Here is a 24,123-nt window from a genome sequence, read left to right on the forward strand (position 1 = left end):
TTTCCCAAAATACCAGCCTGACCTTTTCACAAACTCCTCGAAGAGGATGCGGTGAGAATACCCCTGCTGGCGGATGCTGACTGTCTCTAGGATGCCCGTGGAGCGGAGCTGGGCCCGCACTTTGTCTGTGGAGAACTTCAGGGCCTCTCGGTCATCATTGGGCTTGATGCAGCGTACAAAGTGGGGCTGTCCCACCACCATTTTAGAGAGCAGATCCATCAGAGAATACTACCAGGGGAAAAAATGCACAAGAAGTGAGGTTACCAAAATCATAATGGATAATTACAACAGTGGCTGGCCCAGGCTTCCAGGGCAGTTTGTCACCTTGTAAACAACTCATGGAACCTTTGAGGCTAAACAAGAATTCAGCAAAAAGAAATAACAATATAAGTTCTGACTTATATTGTTCTGTACTTATAGCTGCCTGTGGATTTTCTTTAAACATTACCTAGGGCCAAGCAATATCCCACTTGGCAGAAACTCAGCCATCTAAGAATTTGCTTAGATTATCCCATAACTCTGTTGCCAGAACTAGCTTGTCTCTGATATTTCACGGTGATGCTCCATCAACTGTATCTGTAATTTCACAGGTCCAGCTTTCAGGGAAGGGGTCAGTTGCCTCCTTAACCTAACAATCACCAGAAAGTCTAAAGCAAAATGAGAAGAATAAAGAGGGCAAAGAAAACAAGAAAACTGGACGGTAAAAGGAGATTCTAATGAAGATAAATTAACATACACCAAATGGCTGTGCAGAGAGCAGAAAGAGCACATGGAAAACTAGGCGTGCTCTCTGTTTCTCACAGACATTCACAGCAGCAGTTCTTTTGGACATGTCTTTGGGGCAATTACAAGCCACACATAAAATCAGTCCCATTATTTCATAATTTTACCTGCTACTGATCCAAAATGGTGTTAACCTAGCTTGGCAATGCGCCATTTTTTTTAGCATTTGGGGACTAGTATTTTGAGGACACCCAATTGTTTGTTATGGATATACTTCTGAAAAGTGCATGCCAATGGCTTCTTCTGCTGAAAGAGGGACTCTAGGATCTTGAGGATAACCTTATAGTTAGAGCCTTCAAATCCCATACATGCAGAAACTAGGAGAGTATAATCAAACCACTAAGGGGATCAGGATAAGAAATAAATGGCAATTAGAAATGTCCAACCATAAGTGATGAAACAGGGGCTGAAAACCTACCTGTTGGAGAAGCTGTAGCAGGCATCACTACATCGATGGAACGCTGGACCCAAAGACCTCTAGGTCCCTACAATCCATACACTGAGGCCCATTCTAGTCTACCTCTAAAGCACAGGTCAGACTTCTTGGCTCTAGGTCCTTCTTGAACCCACTAGCTTTGGGTGGAACCTTCTTTCCATGATGCTGGCTCCCAGGCCCACCCTCCAGCCTGCCTGGCAACTCCAGCTCATGATCCACTTGACTTACTATCCCTGCCAAGTCCCTTACTTTGGCAACCCCACCTTACAACCTTATGTTGTTGTCCCTGGTTTCAGTACTTCTGTCTTTGGACTAACAGCATCTCCATCGTGAAGTTGCCTGGACCTCAGTTCCCCATGGTGAGTGATCTCTAATGGGTTCCCAATCCCAGTGCTTCATAATTTGAAAATAAACAAATCTGTGCAAATCAGTACAAAGTGACAGTCTCTTATCTTTCCTCTCTAATGCGCATTTGACAGAGTCCTTATGGAGACAACATTTTCACTCAAAAGAGTCATTCACCAGGTAAAAATATCAGGAATTGGGGTAACAGAGATGGGAAATAATTGTGCTCAGGCAAATGGCTCTTGCAATGGGTCAATTCAGTCTAGGAAAATAAAGTTGAAGCTAAGACATATTTTCTCATGAACTTGATAAGCCTCCTTCTGGAATTTTATTAACTACTTTACTTCTCAGTAAATATACTGGGAAAGTGGCTGACTCCAGTAGCTTTAAGGCCAAGAAGCAGCTGAAACACTAACAGAATCAGCACATTCAGTGGACTATGTGCCAGTGGCAGAGGGCCCTCTGTAGACACTTGTGGTCTCACGCTGTACTCAAGGGTGGGTTCCCTGTTATAATTCTCCTTTCCCTACACCTCCATCTTTCCTAACTGACTCTGAGCTTTGCTCTTGTTTCAGTGACTCTGTGGTATCTAGGCCTCTTGTGCGAAGGGCTGACTCATCTTTTCTGAAAACAGGCAGAGAAGAGATCAAGAAGACTCCTTACCCGAAAGTAAGAAGCCATGGTTTGCCCCTTCATGTTGGTGGTTTCTTCCGGATGCCGTATCACCTCCAGAGTGTCCACCTGGAACATAAGCAGAGACAGTGGTTTGGGTATAGAGACAGCTTATTTTCTGACATTTCCCAAAATGTGAAAGGCTATTTGATCAAATACCTGAGGGGCCTTGATGTTTATGATGTAATAGTACACACTATAGTACATACTCATTTAAAGACATCTTAAAGAAAAACAGAATTTACACCGTTCTACTTATTTGACAACGACCACACTCTGTGATATACTATATGGTCTCAGTACAAACCCCAACCATGTTCTTTCTGTATTTCTCCACATTCTGCTGGGCCCTTATTTAGTTCTCCAAAAATGTCATATGAGACCATGCTATTTTTAAAAAGAAAACTGGGTAATAACATATGAAGCTGGGCAATTTCAAAGTGAAAGTGAAGCCACTCAGTCGTGTCCGACTCTTTGTGACCCCATGGACTGTAGCCTACCAGGCTCCTCAGTCCATGGAATTTTCCAGACATGAATACTGGAGTGGGTTGCCATTTCCTTCTCCAGTGGATCTTCCCGACCCAGGGATCAAACCCGGGTCTCCCACATTGCAGGCAGACACTTTACTGTCTGAGCTGTGAAAGTCTCTCAGGCATGTCTGACTCTTTGCGACCCCCATGGACAATACAGTCCATGGAATTCTCTAGGCCAGAATACTAGAGTGGGTAGCCTTTCCCTTCTGCAGGGGATCTTCCCAACCTGGAGAATTTTGGCCTGGAGGATTCAATGGACTGCATCATCCATGGGGTCGCAAAGAGTTGGACAAGACTGAGTGGCTTTCACTTGCACTGTAATTACAAAAACACAGACCCAAAGCCCAGGTTGCACCACAAGAGAATTAGTGAAATCCTAACTGCCTTCCTGCTATCAGACTCTGACCCTGCAACATCCCTCCTGCTGCCCACAGTTCCCACGTGTTCACTGTGGACCAGAGCTTAGAGTACACCTGTTCCCAAGCATCTGCCCCAAATACCTGGGCTGACTGGAAGAATTTATGAATGAAAACCACGGTAGCAAACAATTGCAGGCACCCTGTATTCCATCATTTTATCTCAATGATAAAATGCCTGCTTCTGTACACACAGAGCTGTTTGGTTTGCAGAGCATATGAGCAGCGTCTCAGTACCAGCCTCCGTGGTAGCCTCCCATCTGCTTGGAACAGGTGGCAGGGGTATGAAGCAGGAACATTTGAACTGGAAGACGCTGCTGTCAGCACGCATGTTCCACTCAGTGGACTGCTGCCCGGGCAGCTACCTCCCCGCAGGGTGAGGATGTCTGCAGCCTTGTTCAACAACAGTGAGAAGAGGCTACTTAGAAGGGACAGGGCCATGGGAGGTGGCTGAATAACGAGACTTATTCGAGGGGCATTTAGGAAACTGTTTGCAAAACTGAAGAAAACGCTTCAACTGGCTTGTATAAAGAAAACAGGTATGTTTAAGAAGGGGAATAAACAAGGAACTAAGTTTTCAAACTAGAAAAACAACCTAAATAGTGAGCAGGAATCTGAGGGTGTCTCTGAGCAAAGTGCCATGAGCGGGGGGCAGTGCAGCTTTCTTTTTCTAGGCTGCAGACTGGATCTGTTCCCAGAGCCATCGTTTCATCTGGATGTAGCTGAGCAACAGTATAACTGCCTGTAGCTGTTTTTGTTTTTTTAATGAGAAAGGAGGAAATGACAGCTCTGTGTTGAAAAGGAAGGTTGCTCTCACATAGAAAAGAAAAAACACAACATACCCACCCCACCTGCATAGGTCCGATGGCGCTACCTGCAGGGACCACACGGAAGCTTCCTTCCCTATCTCACCCTCACTAGGAGGACACAGCTCAGCATTGGTGAGATTTGGGGAAAGCTAATTTGGACTGAAGCAAGGAGGATCTTGGCTACGGTCTGCCTTTGGCCAAACTGTAAATTCTGACAGTTTTCCTAAACATTCTTTCTCCTTATTTTCTTTCTCCCCACCTGACTTTCATACACACACACAACTTTTGAGAATTTTTCCACTATTTCTTTTTATTCAGAGATCCTCCCTGAAGAACCACAGCTTGCTTTGAACTCTGCTTTTCCTCCTTCATTTCCCTCCCTTTTTATTCAAATTAGCCGGCTAGTGCCAGCCCCCCAGGCTCTAATCCACTGTGAAAGGGCATCTGGGAAACTCATCCATATTTCTCTTATTAGTAGAATTTACCTGTTACCCTTCTTCAGAACATACAGCAGACCCTTGGCATTTGAGAATTTTAACTGTTTAGTGATTAGGAAAATCTTTGATGTATATTAATTCTGCTAAGATATAACTTTAAAAGTGTGATATATACTGTTTTCAAGATCAGTACCCATTCCCTGTAGCAAGTTGGAAAAATATAGAATGAAGCACCAGTTTGCAATCCAAGATACAGGGCTGGAAGTATTATTAACTTCCCAAAGCCTGTTATTTAAAAACCACTGCTGTGCGAACACACACACATGAGGTCAGTCAGTTCCCTTTCCTTTATTGCCATGTTTGATTCAGTTTTAGTAATCACCCAGCATGACTTCAAGTTCTGCTCTTTTACTCACATACAGAGTAACTCTTGGTTAGTAAAAACCTATTCTCCTACATATAACTTGGAAATGTTAATGCATGTCTATAGTTCACCATCTACATATCTAGTACTATATTTTAAAGAACAAATAACATACGATTGCGTTCCTTCTGATTTTAGAATTTGGAAAGGTCTTGGGTTGGTCAAGGGTCTCTTGGATTGGCAAAGGGTATTTGCATAGTTATGAAGTTCCCCTGTACATGGAATGGATCTAAAAGAGGGACTTGCACTTCGGACAAGGGACATACCAGAAGTTGCCTCTCTTGAACTTTTAAAGTAGGAGGACTTTGTCTGCATTGGGCCTGCCATGAACTCTGTGCTGTGCTGTGCTAAGTTGCGTCCAACTTTGTGACCCTATGGACTGGCTCCTCTGTCCATGGGATTTTCCAGGCAAGAATACTGGAGTGTGTTCCATGCCTTCCCTCCAGGGGATCTTCCTGAGGGATAGAACCTGCATCTCCAGCGGCTCCTGCATTGCAGGCAGTTTCTTTACTGCCGAGTCACCAGGGAAGCCCACCATGAACTCTGCTGCTGCTGCTAAGTCACTTCAGTCGTGTCCGACTATGTGCAACCCCCTAGACGGCAGCCTACCAGGCTCCCCCGTCCCTTGGATTCTCCAGGCAAGAACACCGGAGTGGGTTGCCATTTCCTTCTCCAATGCATGACAGTGAAAAGTGAAAATGAAGTCGCTCAGTCGTGTCTGACTCCTAGCAACCCCATGGACTGCAGCCTACCAGGCTCCTCCGTCCATGGGATTTTCCAAGCAAGAGTACTGGAGTGGGGTGCCATTGCCTTCTCCGACCATGAACTCTAGAGAACAGCAAAAAACTCAAAGCCAAAAGAAATGCAAAGGTTATTGTCTAAATTAAGAGCTTGTCTTTCTGAACTGATTTCATTAATAGTTAAAGCTAAGTGTTAGTCGTTCAGTCATGTCAACTCTTTCGGACCTCATGGACTGTAGCCCACCAGGCTCCTCTGTCCATAGGATTCTCCAGGCAAGAATACTGGAATGGGTTGCCATTCCCTTCTCCAGGGGATCTCATCCACCCAGAAATAGAAACTAAGTATCCTGCATTGCAGGTTGATTCTTTACCATCTGAGCTACCCAGGAAGCCCCCAAGCAATGGTTTTAATTTAAAAAATAAAGTTTCTTAGAAATGATCCAGAAAGTAGATTCTATTGAAGCCATCATCTAGCAAACTGTTCTTTCCAAAAGCAGGGATTTCACAACAACAACAGTCTTTTCTGTAGATTCTTATAAATTTTTACCTCAGATAGGAGGAAAAAAGGTTGGGAGAGCTTCCAAGCCTCAGGGGGTTTGTGCTATAGGGCCCAGGGCTTGGAATTGGACACACTTGGTTCAAATTCTGGCTCCTGTGCTTAATAGCTATGTGGACTTTGACTTATTACCTTTCCAAAGTCTGTGTTACTTAAAAACCACTGTCTTGCACATGCGCACACACAGAAAAGGTCAGTCAGTTCCCCTTCCTTTATTACCATGTTTGATTCGGTTTTAGTTTAGTAATGCATGGGGTTGCAAAGAGTCAGACATGACTTAGCAACTGAACAACAATAATCAATATTAAGGATGCTGGGTTTTTATTTCACGGAATAAGGTGAGTACTGAGCAACTTCACTTTCACTTTTCACTTTTATGCACTGGAGAAGGAAATGGCAACCCACTCCAGTGTTCTTGCCTGGAGAATCCCAGGGACAGGGGAGCCTGGTAGGCTGCTGTCTATGGGGTTGCACAGAGTCGGACACGACTGAGCGACTTCACTTTCACTTTTCACTCTCATGCATTGGAGAAGGAAATGGCAACCCACTCCAGTGTTCTTGCCTGGAGAATCCCAGGGACAAGGGAGCCTGGTGGACTGCCGTCTATGGGGTCGCACAGAGTCAGACACGACTAAAGTGACTTAGCAGCAAGGTGAGTACTAGCTCCCATGCAACATAGCAAGGAAATCTTTTTATTTATTGGCAGAGAAAATACTTCCAATGAAACCAATTTCAAAATGATCAGTATAACCAATATTCTGGATAAAAACATCGTCTGTCTAACCCAGTATACCCTTCTTCTACACCACCAATTGATATAACCATATAAGCCAACTGGAGCTAATCAAGCTTGCTTTGTCAAGAAAGCCCACATGACAAATGTCCTGCCTGATTCCTTGTGAGTAGTGCTAGTTAGCCTTCAAAATAGTCATGAATAAGCTTTACAGTTTGTGGTACAGACTCCAGGCCCATAGGAAATGAGCAAGCTTCCGTATACATATGCACTACACACATGGAATTTTAGATGGTTATCTAAACATGAGTAATAAAACATTTATTGTTTCCAATGTGAAATCACTATACTAAACACTTTGCCTACATTATGTCAATGAATTCTCAAAAGGCCACTATGAGGTAAACATCATTGTTACTACTATTCTACATATAAGGAAGTTAACGCTCAAAGATTTTAGGTAAATTTTCCAGAGTCTTGCAGCCAGTAACTGGCCACGCCTAAGTCTGAACCCAGTTCTGATTCCAAAACCTACTCCTTAAACATAATATAATGCCTTTATATGTGATTTGTTATAAGTTATAAAAATCAGTCTGAAAGCATGGTATTATTAAAAAGATCTGCCTCATCTGTCAACTAAATTTACTCTAGGATAAAGACACAGCTTCCAAAAAGCCTTGAAAACCATCTACATCTCAGTAATAAATGAAAAACTGGAGGAATTTTTTCCTTTGGTCTCAGCAAGTACCTACGATTTGCATCTCCAAACCTCAGAAGTGTTTATACTTAGCCTCCTGACAAAGCCTTTGGTCAAGAATTTTTACTGCTATCAAGTGACGCATCCATCTCTTAAGGAAAAAGCCCCTGCAGCATCACTCCCCTCAAAAGTCTCCATGGCGCTGAATGAGGAAGCAAGACTGGTGCGGACACCAGCCCAGGGTTGGGGTGCTGAATGTGGTGGAGGCTAGCTTCCGGCAGGGCCACCTCTTCTACTTTTTCTTGGATAAGGCAGAGAGGAATTGGTGGAGCTTTTTATTGCTGTTGTTACCCTCATATTTTCTGATGCCTTAATTAGAATTTTCAACTCATCTTCTCTCCAAGGGAAAATAAATCTCTAGTCATTTTCATCTCACCTATATATATATATTGTAGTGATGTAAATACACGCCACACACTGGAGGGCACACTTCTCACACAGGCAGTTCAGGGAAGGAGATAACAACGTGTGGATAGGGAGTGTGGAAGGCAGAGGAATAGGTCCTAGCAGAATCCAGAGGTCAAAACATCAAACTGAGCAAAGGAGGGCAATATGGGCTGACATCGAATAGTACACAGGAGACTCTCTCTCATTTTTTTTTTGGTCATGATCCTTTTTAGAAGGAGTCTCAGTTAATCAGTTCAGTGGCTCAGTCATGTCCGACTCTTTGCGACCCCAATGACTGCAGCTCGCCAGGCCTCCCTGTCCATCACCAACTCCTGGAGCTTATTCAAACTCATGTCCATTGAGTCAGTGATGCCATCCAACCATCTCATCCTCTGTCATCCCCTTCTCTCGCCTTCCATCTTTCCCAGCATCAGGGTCTTTTACAATGAGTCAGTTCTTCACATCAGGTGGCCAAAGTATTGGAGAAGGAGTCTGGTGGAAGCCAATGACTCAAAAAAAAAAAACAAAAAACCACACATATGGTTGATCCTCATCATTTGTGGATCTACATTGGTGAATTTGCCTACTTGCTGAAATGTACTTTTTTTTTTTTTTGAAATGTACTTTTAATCTCCAAATCAATCAATGCTCACATGCTTTCATGGTCACTTACAGACATGCAGAGTGGTAGAAACTGATACCCGGATGTGCATGCTCCCAGCTGAGGTTGAACAAAGTGACACTCTCTGTCTTCCTGTTCCAGCTCTCACACCATAAACAAGTATCTTTTTCAAGGTGTACTTAAGTGCCAGAATTTTTCCTTTTTTTGTGCTTTAGACTGGTGATTATACTGTTCAAAATAGCACCTAATCACAGGACTGAAGTCCTATTGAGAGTTCCTAAGAGTAAGAAGGCTCTGATGTGCCTGTTGGAACATATTTGTGTGTTAGTTTAGCTTCACTCAGGCATGAGTCACAGTGCTGCTGGCCTTGAGTTCAATGACACAAATACTGTATTTGAAATAATGTTTATACAAAGAAATACGGCATATAGTTAATTATTTGTAAGAAGTATCTACAGTGGACCCTTCAGCCACAGAGGTTTGAACTACATGGATCCACTTACATGCAGATTTTTTTCAATAGTAAATACATCACTACTACACAATCTATGGCCTATTGAATCTGCATCTGTAAGACTGTGGATACAGAGAGCCCACTGTAAAGTTATTAGTGGATTTTTGACTGTATGGAGGGTTGGTGTCCCTAACCTCCGTGTTCTTCAAGGGTCACCTGCATTAAATATAATGTTTTTAAAGAGAAACACACACAATACAGGTTATATATTAATCAGTTGACAACAGTATTGTGACCAGAGGCTTGCAGGAGCCTAACCGTGTATTTCTAGGAGCACTGCTTCAAGATTTGCTGATTCAGCATTCACAGAAGCCGCATAGAACATAACTTTTGTGAATAATGAGGATCAAGTGCACTGAACACAAACAACATTTACATATAATGTCTCATTATATGTACATACATTTACTCTCAGAACCACTGAAACCCCTCTGTAAACCTGACCTAGGGTCCCACATAACTCATGTTAAATAGCCCTAATATCCTGCCACAAATGCACATGGTTGAAAAGTGGAATATTCTATAGGATTGTGCTAACAATGTGGATGTAAGAATTACTGCTAACAAAGATGATCTGAATCCTTACTATGTGCAGGTCTTTTATTCTCAGAGGAAGTGAGTATAGATATGTATGTCTGTATCAATTTGGGGGTAATATTCATGAATTATATGTGGTTGTATTGATTATTCTTTATCAAATGAATCATTTAATATTCAGTATAAACAAAGGGTAAGAAAATTGAGAGACATGACCCCTGTTTATTATCCCCTCAACTTTCAGATCATTATTTCTTGCTGCTAGTGTACACAATGAATATTAAGCAGCCATTCCTTGAGATTTGGGCTAAACATTAGCAGGAAGAATGCAACAGTTAAAAATATTTTACAACCGGACATTTAGCAACTTGTCTAACACCCTCTTTGCATGGATAAGTGCATCACTCGTTTTTCAGAGAGCAAAGCGGAGTAATAGGAGGGGGCTTGGTTTCTTTCTTCCCTGCTGACTCCTTTCATTATCCTACTCTACATTGGTGATAGCTTCAAGAAAAAGTGGAATGTGTGCACTTCTTCCTGTGGCTGTGGATGTGCACGTGTGCTAAGTTGCTTTAGTCGTGTTCGACTCTGCAACGCCATGGATCAAAGCCCACCAGGCTTCTCTATCCATGGGATTCTCAAGGCAAGAATCCTGGAGTGGGTTGCCATGCCCTCCTGCAGGGGATCTTCCTAACCCAGGGATTGAACCTGCTTTTCTTACATCTCCTGCACTGGGAGGTGGGTTCTTTCCCACTCGCATCACCTGGGAAGCCCTTATATCTTCCCAGATGGACTTTGTTTTCAAGTGTCATTGTTCTATAAACTTAAGTAGTATTTCTGAGAATCAGGTAAAGGGGTCTGCATATGCCATGTGGCATGAGGATTATTTTGAACTGAAGACATATAAGTAACAACAGTTGCAAGAAGAAGCTTTTATGAACTCCCCTTATCTGCCTAAAAGCAAAGCCTCCAAAAATAATTCAACTGTCATAAATCCCCTCCCTGGGAGCTTTGCAATCAAAGAAGACTGATTCCTATCACCAGAGATGAGAGGTCAGCACTGGGATAAGAAATTACCGAAATAGATAGTGTCATATAAAACTGTTATACTTTCCATTTATTTTCCTAAGGACCATTTATTTTTCCCAAAAGTCACTGATTGTCCCAGAAGTGTCCTTCTTCCTCTCTTCATCTCCTATTAAGATGGTATAGAAACCTCAAAATCTAACGGGCCCTTAGAGTCACTATTTTGGTGAACCTCTGTATGTATATCATTAAAATATGTTTTTTTTTCTCTTGCTAATCTGTCCGTTCAAGTTGAATTCAGTCATCAAACACTGAACTTAAGAGGGTAGAGGAAAAAAATTTTTCCCCTGACACAGGATTGTAAAGGATTCCATGATGATGTTTCAAATCTCTTAACCCCAAATTCCTAAATGCCTCAGTCTCTATTCTAGACTTCCTGGGTAGTGGGTCAGATAAAGGAAACTAATCCTGCCCACCTAGGATGATCCCTAGGGTGAGAACGTCTTGTGGTCCACAGTACTTTGGGTATAAACCTACAACTCACCTTGAGTCTCCCAGAACTGAAATGCGGAGGCAAAGATCTTGAGGCTGCTGTTATCCTGGCTCTTGTCTGGGCCAAGTTACCTGTGCAAAGAAGACAAAAAATTAAGGCAAAGGAAAAGTTAAAGAATAGTATGATAAGTAATTTTTCCCTTTGTGTCCCTGTATTTTTCAGAATGTTCTAAATGATCTGCCCTGAACTTGAAACATTTGGAAAAATTTTGAAATTCAATTATATAAATTATAAGTAAAATATAATATTTATAAGCTATAATTTGTAATATAAATTAAATTTATGTTAGTTTAATAAGCAAATAAGAAAGCACAAAGTCTCCCATTCACTTAACAAGCTAGTGCTTAGTCGCTCAGTCGTGTCTGCTTCTTTGCGACCCATGGACTGTAGACTGCCTGGTTCCTCTGCCCGTGGGATTCTCCAGGCTGGAATATCAGAGTGGGTTGCCATGTCCCCCTCCAGGGGATCTTCCCAACCCAGGGATCAAACTAGAGATTGAAGGAAATTACTATAACATAAGAGAACCATATATGAAAATCCCATAACTCATGCACTCAACAGTGAAAAATTGGAAGTTTTTCCTCTAAGATTAGGAACAAGACAAGAATGTCCACTCTCACCACTTCTATTCAACATAATACTGGCAGCCCTAGCTAGGTCAGTTAGGCAAGAAATAGAAATTAAAGGCATCCAAATTGTAAAGTAAGAAGTAAAATTATCTCCATTCACAGATGACATCATCTTACATATAGAAAACCCTAAAGATCATACACATGCACTAGCAAATGAATTCAAAGTTGTAGGATATAAAATCAATATATAAAAAGTTAGTGGCATTTATATACACTAACAATGAAAATCTGAAAAGGTAGTTAAGAAAACAGTTCCATTTACAATGGCATCAATAGGAATAAAATACTTAGGAGTAAACTTAACCAAGGAGGTGAAAATTTATACACTGAAAACTATACAACACTCCTCAAAGAAACCAACAAAGGCACAAATAAATGGAAAGCTATTCCATTGTGAGGGAGAAAAAAATATACTTTTTCCTCTACCTGTTAGGGGAAGCACACTGATTGAAACCGCCCACCCTGGCCAGGCACCATAGTAACCATTTGCAAGAGTTGTTTTATCACAGGAGGTCCTGGTAAGGAACAGGAAACTAATAAGCCTCCACCAACCAGAAAAGTTTGAGAAAGGTCAAAAAGAGACACCACCTGTCCGCCCACCTCCCAGAATCCTTCTCTCTGGCATCCATCTTGGCTGAACAAGGCGTGTACCACCAGGAAGAACTCTGAGTCAGAACAATTGGCTAAGGACAACCCAGAAACTAAACCCATTACCATAAAACCCGAGACTGCAAGCCATGTGGCAGAGCTGTTCTCCTGGGTTCCCTTACCCTACTCCTCTCCACCCAGGTGCCCTTTCCCAATAAAATCTCTTGCTTTGTCAGCAGATGTGTCTCCTCGGACAATTCATTTCCGAGTGTTAACAAGAGCCCAGTTTCGGGCCCTGGAAGGGGTCCCCTTTCCTACAAAATACCCAGCTTAGGTTCATTGGCTGGGGCCCTACAAATTAGACTGACAGAGGATAGAGTAGCAAGAGAAAAACAATCAGAAGTTTACTAATGCATGCATTGCACATATATATAGGATTACTCAGTGATGAGTAATTCTAAGGGGTGGTTAGAACTTGGATTTATATAGATATTAACAAAAGAACAATAAATTGATAAAGAAGTGAAAGACAAAGAAAAAGAACTTTGAGTTTCCAGGGGTGGGAAATTATGGTAAGGGTAGATATATAAGGAAGGGCTTCCCTGGTGGCTCAGTGGTAAAGAACCCACCTGCCAATGCAGGAGATGTGGGTTCTATCTTTGGGTCGAGAAGATACTCTGGAGAAGGAAATGGCAACCCACTCCATTCTTGCCTGGAAAATCCCATGGATTTTCCATGGACTGTGGTGGGTTACAGTCCATGAAGTCGCAAAACAGCTGGACACAATTTAGCCATTAAACAACAAAAAATACATAGGGAAGCTATTATAAGATAAAGGCTAATTTATTATATAGATTCCTCTAATGGTGCTGTCTCTGAGTTGATAGGGTCTAGAGTTGTCTCTGGTGATTAACTTCTGCCTTTTTTGGTAGAGAGGAAAGGGGGCACATTTTTACAAATTTATGCCCTGCTTTTGGACAAATGCAGGGAAAGCAGAGAACTTTTCTTATATCTGCTCCTTTTCAATTGCTTTCAGCTTAAAATAATCCTTATGGCAAACTGGCATATTTTGGGGTGGCATATTCTGTTACCCTGGATTGTGTTCATGGATTAGAAGGCTTAATATTGTTACAATGTCCACACCACCCAAAGAGAGCTACAAATTCAGTGCAATCCCCATCAAAATCTCAATGACATTTGGACAAATAGAAAAAATCCTAAAATTCATATGGAACCCCAAAGGACTCCAAAACAATCTTCAGAAGGAAAAGAAAAAACTGAAGGCCTTCTATGTCCTAATTTCAAAATACATTACAAAGCTATAGTAGTTGAAATAGTCTGGCAAAACAATACTGACATGAAGATAAACATATAGACCAATGGAACAGAACAGAGAGCCCAGAAATAGACCCATGCACATATAGTCAAATAATCTTTGATATGGGTATTAAGACTACACAGTGGGGAAAGGATTATCTCTTCAACAAATGGTGCTGTGAATACTGGGCATTTACATGCAAAAGAATGAAACTGAAACCCTATCTTATACTATACTCGAAGATCAACTCATAATAAAGACTTAAACGTAAGACCAGAAACTATATAAGCATAGGGGAAAGCCAATAATTGGTCTGGACAATTATTTCTCAGGTACGACACCAAAAGCACAGGCAAAAAAAGCAAAAATAGACAATTGGGACTGTATATCAACAGGGGAAAAAAGATGGGAGAAAACCATCTATCTCATAAGAGGTTACTTTCCAAAATGTATAAAGAACTCCTACAACTCAACTCTTTGCGACCCCATGGACTATATAGTCCATGGAATTCTCTAGGCCAGAATACTAGAGTGGGCAGCCTTTCCCTTCTCCAGGGGATCTTCCCAGCCCAGGGATCGAACCCAGGTGTCCCACATTGCAGGTAGATTCTTTACCAGCTGAGCGACAAGGGAAGCCCTATAACTCAGCAGCAAAAAATAAAATAAGCTGATTTAAAAATGGGCAAAGAACTTGAATATACATGCCTGCAAAGATGACATACAAATGGCCTGAAGGTATATGAAAAGATTCTTAGTATCACTAACAAGGTAATGTAAATCAAAGCCACAATGAGATATCACCTCATACTTATTCGAGTGGAGATTATAAATGAAGAGGAATAAAATATCTCCCTTTGGCATACTGATTATTTTAAGTTGTTATTTTTGAGAAACGTAGACACACATGAGGCTCTGAAAACTGAGCCGAAATTACCCTTTTGTAAGAAAACTTTACAAGAGGAATGAATCTCCATATGTAAAGGCGTCTCCCTCTCCCTACTGGAAAGAGAAGGATGACTACATGATTTTCAGGGCTGTTATGGGCACTGGATGAAATAATTCATGAAAAGCATTATAAACACAGCTCTGGTACAAGGAAAGTGCTCACTTCGTGTTACTAGCATTGATGATGATGATTTGCTGTGAACAGTTCACACGGTCTCAGTAGAGGGCAAGAGAACAGGGACTTGTACTAATTTGCTACTGTGAACCCTGGTTTGTAAAAAAAAAATTAATGAAAGACGAGAAAAAATGATAAGGCAACTCCACTTTGAACGTCCATCTCTTAGCCTCTCTGATTTCTGCTGCTTTTTGCCTTTGAAGGGTCTGAGTGGCCTGCTGGAATTCTCTTCTCCCTTCCTCTCCACCCACCCTTCATCTCCTCTCTCATACTTAGCCCCCCAAACCAAGAGATCTGTTTTACCTAAAATGTCATTTGATTGTGTAGCAAAATAAAAAGTTGTCAGTGGAAGGAGAAGCTGCAATTTGTGCATTTGCAAGACACTAAAGATTTCAAAGTTTTTAGCAAGTCTAGCACAAAGATGTCCAAATGTTTTCTCTGGCGATATCTTCAGAGGCTAAACTGTGATTAATAGCCCAGAAAGAATCCTTTGAAGCAGGATTGGTGACATCAAAGTCGTAATCCAGGGGTGGCAGGAGCTTTATAATGAGTGGGAAGCATTTTAACACATTTCAAAGGATTTACAGCATGAATAAACAATAGACCTCAGCAGATGTGCCACACACACCTTTCAGAAACATAACCTATAAGAAGTTTCCATTTTAATTTAAATGTAAATACAGTGTTCACACTTCTTTCAAATGTTAAGCATCCTCAGTGCTTCACCCCCCAGTCTCTTTGGCTAAGGATGCCTCACTGCTCCAGAGCACCCTCCTGTGACTCACTGACATATCGGAGAGGGAAAAAATGGAAGTCAGAGGCATTGGATGGAATTTGTATCCTATGTGGGAACTGGGTTAGGAAAGAATCTAAAATGGAGCTTGCAATGATCCCAGATAATTTCTCTGCTTCCAACTTAAAGCAAAAGAGACAAGTGATCTGAAGACAGGGCTGAAACTTTTAAAAGATGGCAATTTCCTGCCTGCTTCAGAGGATTTTCAGCTCTTGGAAAGCAACCAGCACCCAGGATTTCAGCTGCCTCTTAAGAGTTGCCCGAGATGATGGGTTGCGGTTTTAAATAATCAGGCTTGAAATTTGACTTCCCTCTGCTGCCCCCTCTGGGTTTAAAGGATTGGTTGCAGGGTTCAGGTGGTGACTGCTGGTGGGCATTTGTTTAGGAAATTTTCCTGTTTCAATTTTGCATAACACAAGAAATAGGCTAATAAGCTAATAAATGATTGCAAAGAAATGCTGAAAAGTAAAAGGCTGGTGTCAATTGCTGCCCGAAAAGGAGTTGCAAAGAAAACATCAGCTCTTTTTTTTGCCAGATTAAGTTATGTGAGTATACCTGAGAACTACTATGTGTACCCCGCAGTCAGTGTGGGTGAAAAGTGAAAGTTGCTCAGTCGTGTCCAACTCTTTGCGACCTCAAGGACTGCAAGCCTGCCAGGTTTCTCTGTCCATGGAATTCTCCAGGCAAGAATACTGGAGTGGGTGGCCGTTTCCTTCTCCAGAGGATCTTCCTAACCCAGGGATTGAACCCAGGTCTACTACATTGCAGGTGGATTCTTTACTGTCAAGCTACCAGGGAAGCCAAGTTTGAATACTGAAAACCAAAATCACACCTTTCTGTCTAAATGAGAATGACCTTGTGCTATTCCTGTCCCCATTAACATGAATTTCTTTTCCAGGAGTCTCCTGTCCAGACAAATGGTTTGATTGTTCATTACAAGAATTTCCCCAAAGACCCAAGACCCATCAACTCTTTATGAAAAATGTCCATTGTTTAAACTCCATGGTTCTGTGAATTCCTTGTTTCAAATTCACACATTGCTGTTTCCATCAATCATGGGCTGGTTACATTGTATGTGATCCTTGTTATTGCTGTTCAATACCTTAGTCGTGTCCAACTGTTTGTGACTCCATGGACTGCAGCACACTAAGCCTCCCTGTCCCTCACCATCTCCCAAAGTTTGCCTAAGTTCCTGTTCATTGCATCAGTGATGCCATCCAGCCCTTTCATCCTCTGACACCCTCTTCTTCTGCCCTCAATCTGTCCCAGCATCAGGGACTTTTCCAATGAGTCAGCTGTTCATATCAGATGACCAAAATACTGGAGCTTCAGCATCAGTCTTTCCAATGAATATTCAGGGTTGATTTCCCTTAAGATTGATTAGTTTGATCTCCTCGCTTTCCAAGAGACCTTCAGGAGTCTTCTCCAGCACCACAGTTTGAAGGTGCTCTGCCTTCTTTATGGTCTGGCTCTCACAACTGTACATGATTACATGGAAAGACCATAGCCTTGACTGTACAGACCTTTGTCAGCAGAGTAATGTCTCTGCTTTTCAACATACTGTCTAGGTTTATCATAGCGTTCCTGCCTAGAAGCAATCACCTTCTGATTTCATGACTGCAGTCACCATCTGCAGTGATTTTAGAGCCCAAGAAGAAGAAATTTGTCACTACTTTCACTTTTTCCCCTTCTATTTGCCATGAAGTAATGGGGCCAGATGCCATGATCTTAGTTTTTTTAATATTTAGTTTTAAGCCAGCTCTTTCACTCTCCCCCTTCACTCCTCATCAAGAATTTCTTTCATTCCTCTCCACTTACTCGTGTGATCCTTATGCAGTTCTAATTAAGCCCTCTCACTCCGACTCATCTTAAATCAAACTTGACCTCTCAACAAATTCTGACCCAGCCTTTCCTTCTCCAAGACACTGTCAAAGCTTTGAGAGATGGTGGTCTCCCTTCCTGTGGGGAGCAACGAACTCTACTTTGTCTAATTATAACAGGCAGGGTGAGTAATGTTTAGGGGGTCAGCTTGGGACAGACTTATGCAGGGGTGATGCTTGGAGTAAATGAAATGTTCTCATTTTAGTTAATAACACTGTAATCAATAAAAATGCAAGGGGTTAAATTCAGTAGTTGTATAAAACATACTAGAGTATTTTGTATGTTTTTTAAAAAACCACTTAGATAATGATCTATCCTATAAGTCTATATAACAAGAACTTGTTTCAGATTTGATACACTGAGATAACTTAAAATAGTGACAAGAAAATGACACAGTTGTAGGAGGAGGAGAGAGAAAGGGTAATGTTAGATTTTGTTCTGCAGATTTCACTCTCTCCTGGCCTTTATCTATGGCTTTGAGTGTTAATATCAATAAATGGACAAGGGGGAGGTGGAAGAGTTCCCAGTCTACTTAATCTCTCAAGAAAAGAACACAGGTAATTTATGTATATATGGAAGTGGCTGTAGTTTTGTGGAGGGAAGAAATAAAGAGATCAGCCTGTACTCTAAGCTGTTCTAATGAAGAAAGATACGCACATACAGCAAATGTTCTCTTCTGAATGCACAACCTAGACTTTATCATGTATGTGGGAAATTTCATGCCCAAAGGGAACCTTTCCCCGTTTCTGCATTCACTGGCATTTGTCTGGAAATTTAAGGAATTTCTGCACAATGAACACCTTTACACTATCTGCTTGAAGGAAGCCAAACCAAGGTTTCCACTGATTTTTTTTTTTTCCATTTAAAATGAGAACTACAGCTTTAAAGATTTGTGGCCCAGAGATTCTAAAACTGTATAGCTGAGGAAAAACTAATAACTCCTTTCCTCTTTAAGTTTGAAAACTCATAAACAGGATGTCATCTCAGCAAACAACTGCATCAAATCATCAGAACGTGTCGAGGAGGCAACCAGACTTCCCTTCAACTCAGTCTATAGTGGAGCTGAGGCTTCCTGCTTCCTGCAGTTTACTGCCACATGGGTGGAAACTGCCAGTTCAGCCTATCTTAATAAAGACAGAGCTAGTTAAGAAAAGCCCTGGGTATTGTCTGCCTTCCCCACATGTTTCACTTGGAGTTTGCTTGGAAATACCATGACTGCCAAGTGGCATGACATGTGTTCACAGAAGTGCTGGAACCTAGACAGTTGATACCTATCCATGAAGACTTAAGCCACTGAGAAAAGCATGACATTCACAGACGCATACCTGCCAGTACTCACACACATAAGCATCATTTATTTCCGTCTCAGAGCAACATCCATATGCAGCAGAGTGGTTTTGAGTCCAATGAAGCCTAGTCTTGGACAAAACTGTAATTTAGCCAAAGGGTATATTCGAAGTCCCATACACGGCTTTTCACATCCCTATTCCCACTTCTGAAGGTCAAAATGGCTTTAATGCTGTGTCTCTTCCCTATCCCAACAACCAGTTTTCCTATTTCCTTGCCCCACCCTGGAAATCTCCCTAGCAGACCTTCTCCATACTCCCATTGAAGCTCCCCTGTCTATGTTCTAAACCTTCATGTTACTATTCTTCCCTGACAACTAATCCAGGTCCACTTTCCTCATGGTTGGATAAATGTGTTATTTCACATAGGTGAGATGTTTGCATATGAAGGGGAGCAGAATTTGTCATCCCAAAATATGCCTCTCTAGCATAAGTATTATTTCAGGCTAATTATTTTTAAGAAATAGTCATCATAGGAGAGGCTCTGAAAACTGAGTAGAAATGACCCTTTTGTAAAGAATTTTGGAGGGAGAAAACATGGAAAAGGAAGACTTTATTAAGACATCATAAGTTACTGGTGGGACCACAGACAAAAGCTTAGCTAATTTTGCTCTTCCAGTGGCCTTATGTAGCTACTCATCCAACCATGTGGCCAAAGGTGAATGGTTTGGATACAAGCCACTATGGGACTTACATTTGTTAGGTACTACAGGGGGCAGAGTCTTGAGTAAAATCCCTTGTGGGTCAGGTTGTTGCAATACAGGGAACCCACATTTCACAGTCTAAGGCTAAATGACAAGGCAAGAGAGAATAAACTGGTTACTAAATAATAAAAAATATTTTACATAATATAAAATAGGGATATAATTATATTTTTATATAATATAAAATAGGATAAAAAATCCCTCCCTAGAAGCTCTGCTCAACACAACTTATCTATTGATGGTGGGTCAGTTCTAGATTTCTCTATGTAAAGTATAACATTATGTTTTCAATTAAGTCTGAAAAAGCCACCCAGTGTTTCAGAAAACAAGAGGCTGGTAACTTCACATGTTGCAGGATGATGACTGAGTGCTTGAAATTATAAGTGCTTATTTAGTTCTCCCTCTTTAGCCTGGAAGCAATGAAAAGAATGCTAGACTCATAACTGAGAAACCTGAATTCTTATCCCAAGCCTATCTCTGACTTTAGATGACTTCTAGTCTCTATGACTCAACAGTATGACACCTCAAATGAGAAGTCTGAGTAGATGAGCAGTCCTCCACTTGTGTGTGCTGCAGCATTTTGCCATGGCACTCATGGAACAAATCCTCTGTGCTATGCAGCTGAATCTAGATCACTGTCTGCTAATGTGCTATAAGAGGGGTAGACTCTTGAGAGATGGGACTACAAGGGATAGTGTAATGTTTACCTGGTACCAAAAAAAGATTGCATGACATCTGGGGCCAGGGCATGTGAAAACTTTACCTAGGCTGTAAATCAGAGAGCTGGTCGGTCAGGGCAGTAAACAATATTGATCAAAGGCAACATCAAGGGGAAAATTCACAAATGATACATCTGATAATGGACTATTATCCAAAATATACAAAGAACTCTTGAAATTCTACAATGAGAAAACAAACAACCTGATTTTAAAATGGGCCAAATACTTTAACAGAAACCTCACTAAAGAAGATACACAGATGGCAAATAAGCATATGAAAAGATGCTCCACATTATAGATCATCAGGGAAATGCAAATTAAAATGAGATACCATTATACACCTACTAAAATAGCCAAAATCCAGAACACTGACATCATTAAATGCTGCCAAGGATGTAGAGCAACAGAAACTCTCATTCATTCCTTATGGGAATACAAAATGGGGCAGCTACTTTGGAAGACAGATTGGTGGCTTCTTATAAAAATAAACATACTCTTACATATGATCAGCAATTATGTTCCTTAGTATTTACCCAAAGGAGTTGAAAACATGTTCACACAGAAATTTGTTGCCAAAAATTGGAAGTAACCAAGATGTCAGTAGGTGAATGGAAAAACAAACTGAGTTATATCTAAGACAATGGATTATTTCGTTCTTAAAAAAGAGCTATGAAATCATGAAACGACTTGGAAGAACTTTAAATCTGTATTACTAAGTGAAAAAAGTCATCTGAAAAGGCTAGATATTATATTATTCCAAATGGAAAATGTATTATGCCAAATAAGAAAGGCAAAACTATGCAGACAATAAAAAGATCATGGGTTCAGGGAAGAAATTAATATAGTAAATGAACTGGAGTAAAAAAGGTTAAGGAGTGTTGGGTTTGCATTCAGGTCTGAAAGTCTACTGATGGTTGTGAAATAAATTTTAAGAGACTGCTGAGTTAGGGAAAACAAGAGAGAACAAAATAAAGGGGATAAAGCTAAAGTCTACGTGATGTATTATTTCCTAGCAATCTGGCAAGCAACAGGAGAGGGGAGGATGGCGATGATAGTGCACGTGTCTGTGCTCAGCAGACTCTCTGTGACCCCACGGACTGTAGCCTGCCAGGCTTCTCTGTCCATCGGATTTTCCAGGCAAGAACACTGGAGTGGGTTGTCATTTCCTTCTCCAGGGGATCTTCCCAACCCAGGGATCAAAACTGTGTCTCTGCATTGGCAGGCAGATTCTTTACTGAGCTCCTGGGAAGCCCAGCTTAGATAAACTGAGGAAGCTTAAGTAATGATTTGACAGAGGCGAGGATATTTAATTTGCTAACTCTCTCTTCACAGCTGATCACCATGAGAAACAAACCCTGGCTCTGTTTCTGGGGTCTCTTTCCAGTTACTCCTCCACTTCCTTTGCTTTTTTGGCGAAAGTGAGCTTATTCAGATCTCTAACTTGCATATCACTCTTCTACATAATACATGAGAGAGGGGATAGAGGTATAATATTTTGCTCCCCCCAACGATGTTTTAAAGATTAAGTAATTCAAGGTGATAGGGACAGAGTAAAGGAAGAAAGTAGGTGATTAAACTGAAAAAGTACAGGAGACCCCTGTAAATTAAAGATCATCCCAGAAAGCAGGTTTGCTTAGCAATAAAACCATGTGACAGAAACATGAGACACACCCCCAAAACAGTGAAACAATGGTGGAATGAGATGTGCATCCTGCCCAGTGAGCTCAGCAAGTGAATGATTCCTCGCACATGCTTCTCCTCATTCACTAAAAACAAAAATACAGGAAAAGGTAGTATTATATTAAAACCTGAAATGATTTATCATAGTTTAGTATGTTACTGCCTTTTGGTCTATTTCTGTAGCAGCATGACAGTTTCCGTTTGACCATATAGGGACAAAAAAACTCCCTTTCCCAATGTGGAGGAGTGGTTTATGACAGAAACTTGATGTCTACTCAAGAAAGATACAGAATACGGTCTTTCCAACCCTCCCCATTTTTCCTTTGATTATAAAAATGTAGCCACTAAGTTCTCAGGGAAGCACTGCCTTGCCTGCCTGCTTGCATCTCTTACAAGTGTCCTACACTAATATACTCCTTCCTTGCCTGTCACTCTAACTCTCACTGAATTATTTCTACACCAAGACAGAAAATCCTTTGTTTCACTAAGCCCTGAAACACATTCTGTGATTTCAAAGGTGCTTATCTTCAGCATCGTCATAATATGTATTCTCCAAATGAAAAATTATGCTTCTTTCAGTTTGGATATTAGCAAATACCAGTCATTTTGAAAAGCTGATTGCTAATATGAATGCAACCATCATTTATATAAGTCATTTTTTTTTTTTTTTTTGATTGAGACTCTGAAAGCATTCAAGGTTAACTTTTGGTCTATAGGTATTCAAGTCCAGTTTTCTCACTTACCAATTATTTTGCTTTCTTTCAAGGATTGACTATTATCACCTAACACCTTTTCAAAGACCTACTCTAAACATTCAGGTGCAGAACTTGGAGAAAAACTGTAGCTGCTTAAAATTCCAGAAAATAAGGAGAGGCAAACTGAGAAAGACACACTCTATAGGCAACAAAGCTTATAACAGGCCTACCTGGCCAGTGTGACTTGTGTCTAAGCTACAGTGCCACAGGTTTTCTAGACACCAACACATACATATTTCTCACTCTCTTCTTTTGCTCTCCTTCCTCTCTCTTTCAATTTTTTGTTCGTTTTTACGATTCATAAAATGGCACTGACCAAAAAGATTCTTCTACTGAATCTGATATGTGTCATAGTGCTGAAGGATGAAGTTTATGTAAGTTTTATTTTTTAAGTACAGGCATTGTTTGTTTGTTTGTTTGTTTGTTTTATTGACTATGCCAAAGCCTTTGACTGTGTGGACCACAACAAACTCTGGTAAATTCTTAATGAGATGGGAATACCAGACCACCTGACCTGCCTCTTGAGAAATCTGTATGCAGGTCAGGAAGCAACAGTTAGAACTGGACATGGAACAACAGACTGGTTCCAAATAGGAAAAGGAGTACATCAAGGCTGTATATTGTCACCCTGCTTATTTAACTTCTATGCAGAGTACATCATGAGAAATGCTGGGCTGGATGAAGCACAAACTGGAATCAAGATTGCTAGGAGAAATATCAATAACCTCAGATATGCAGATGACACCACCCTTATGGCAGAAAGTGAAGAGGAACTAATTAAGCCTCTTGATGAAAGTGAAAGTGGAGAGTGAAAAAGTTGGCTTAAAGCTCAACATTCAGAAAACGAAGATCATGGCATCTGGTCTCATCACTTCATGGGAAATAGATGGAGAAACAGTGGAAACAGTGTCAGACTTTATTTTTTGGGGCTCCAAAATCACTGCAGATGGTGATTGCAGCCATGAAATTAAAAGACACTTACTCCTTGGAAGGAAAGTTATGACCAACCTAGATAGCATATTCAAAAGCAGAGACATTACTTTGCCAACAAAGGTCCATCTAGTCAAGGCTATGGTTTTTCCTGTGGTCATGTATGGATGTGAGAGTTGGATTGTGAAGAAGGCTGAGCACCGAAGAATTGATGCTTTTGAACTGTGGTGTTGGAGAAGACTCTTGAGAGTCCCTTGGACTGCAAGAAGGCCCAACCTGTCCATTCTGAAGGAGATCAGCTCTGGGATTTCTTTGGAAGGAATGATGCTAAAGCTTAAACTCCAGTACTTTGGCCACCTCATGCGAAGAGTTGACTCATT

General features: G+C 41.1%; 1 protein-coding gene across 11 annotated transcripts in view; it reads right to left on the bottom strand.

The window, feature by feature from the left end:
* The window catches only part of MYO3B (myosin IIIB), a 486,811-nt gene that overhangs the window by 204,727 nt on the left and 257,961 nt on the right, over positions 1–24,123 (bottom strand). For all 11 annotated transcript variants that reach the window (XR_011570836.1, XM_070803483.1, XM_070803516.1 and 8 more), the window contains 3 exons: positions 11,269–11,348; positions 2,228–2,305; positions 23–228 (listed from right to left, as the gene is read on the bottom strand). Coding sequence is in view for 10 of the 11 variants with exons in the window: in XM_070803483.1 (XP_070659584.1) it covers positions 23–228; positions 2,228–2,305; positions 11,269–11,348 (364 nt within the window). In the remaining variant the exon portion in view is untranslated. The remainder of the gene's footprint in view (positions 1–22; positions 229–2,227; positions 2,306–11,268; positions 11,349–24,123) is intronic.

Source organism: Bos indicus, chromosome 2, assembly GCF_029378745.1.
Source record: "Bos indicus isolate NIAB-ARS_2022 breed Sahiwal x Tharparkar chromosome 2, NIAB-ARS_B.indTharparkar_mat_pri_1.0, whole genome shotgun sequence".
Classification (NCBI taxonomy): domain Eukaryota; kingdom Metazoa; phylum Chordata; class Mammalia; order Artiodactyla; family Bovidae; genus Bos; species Bos indicus.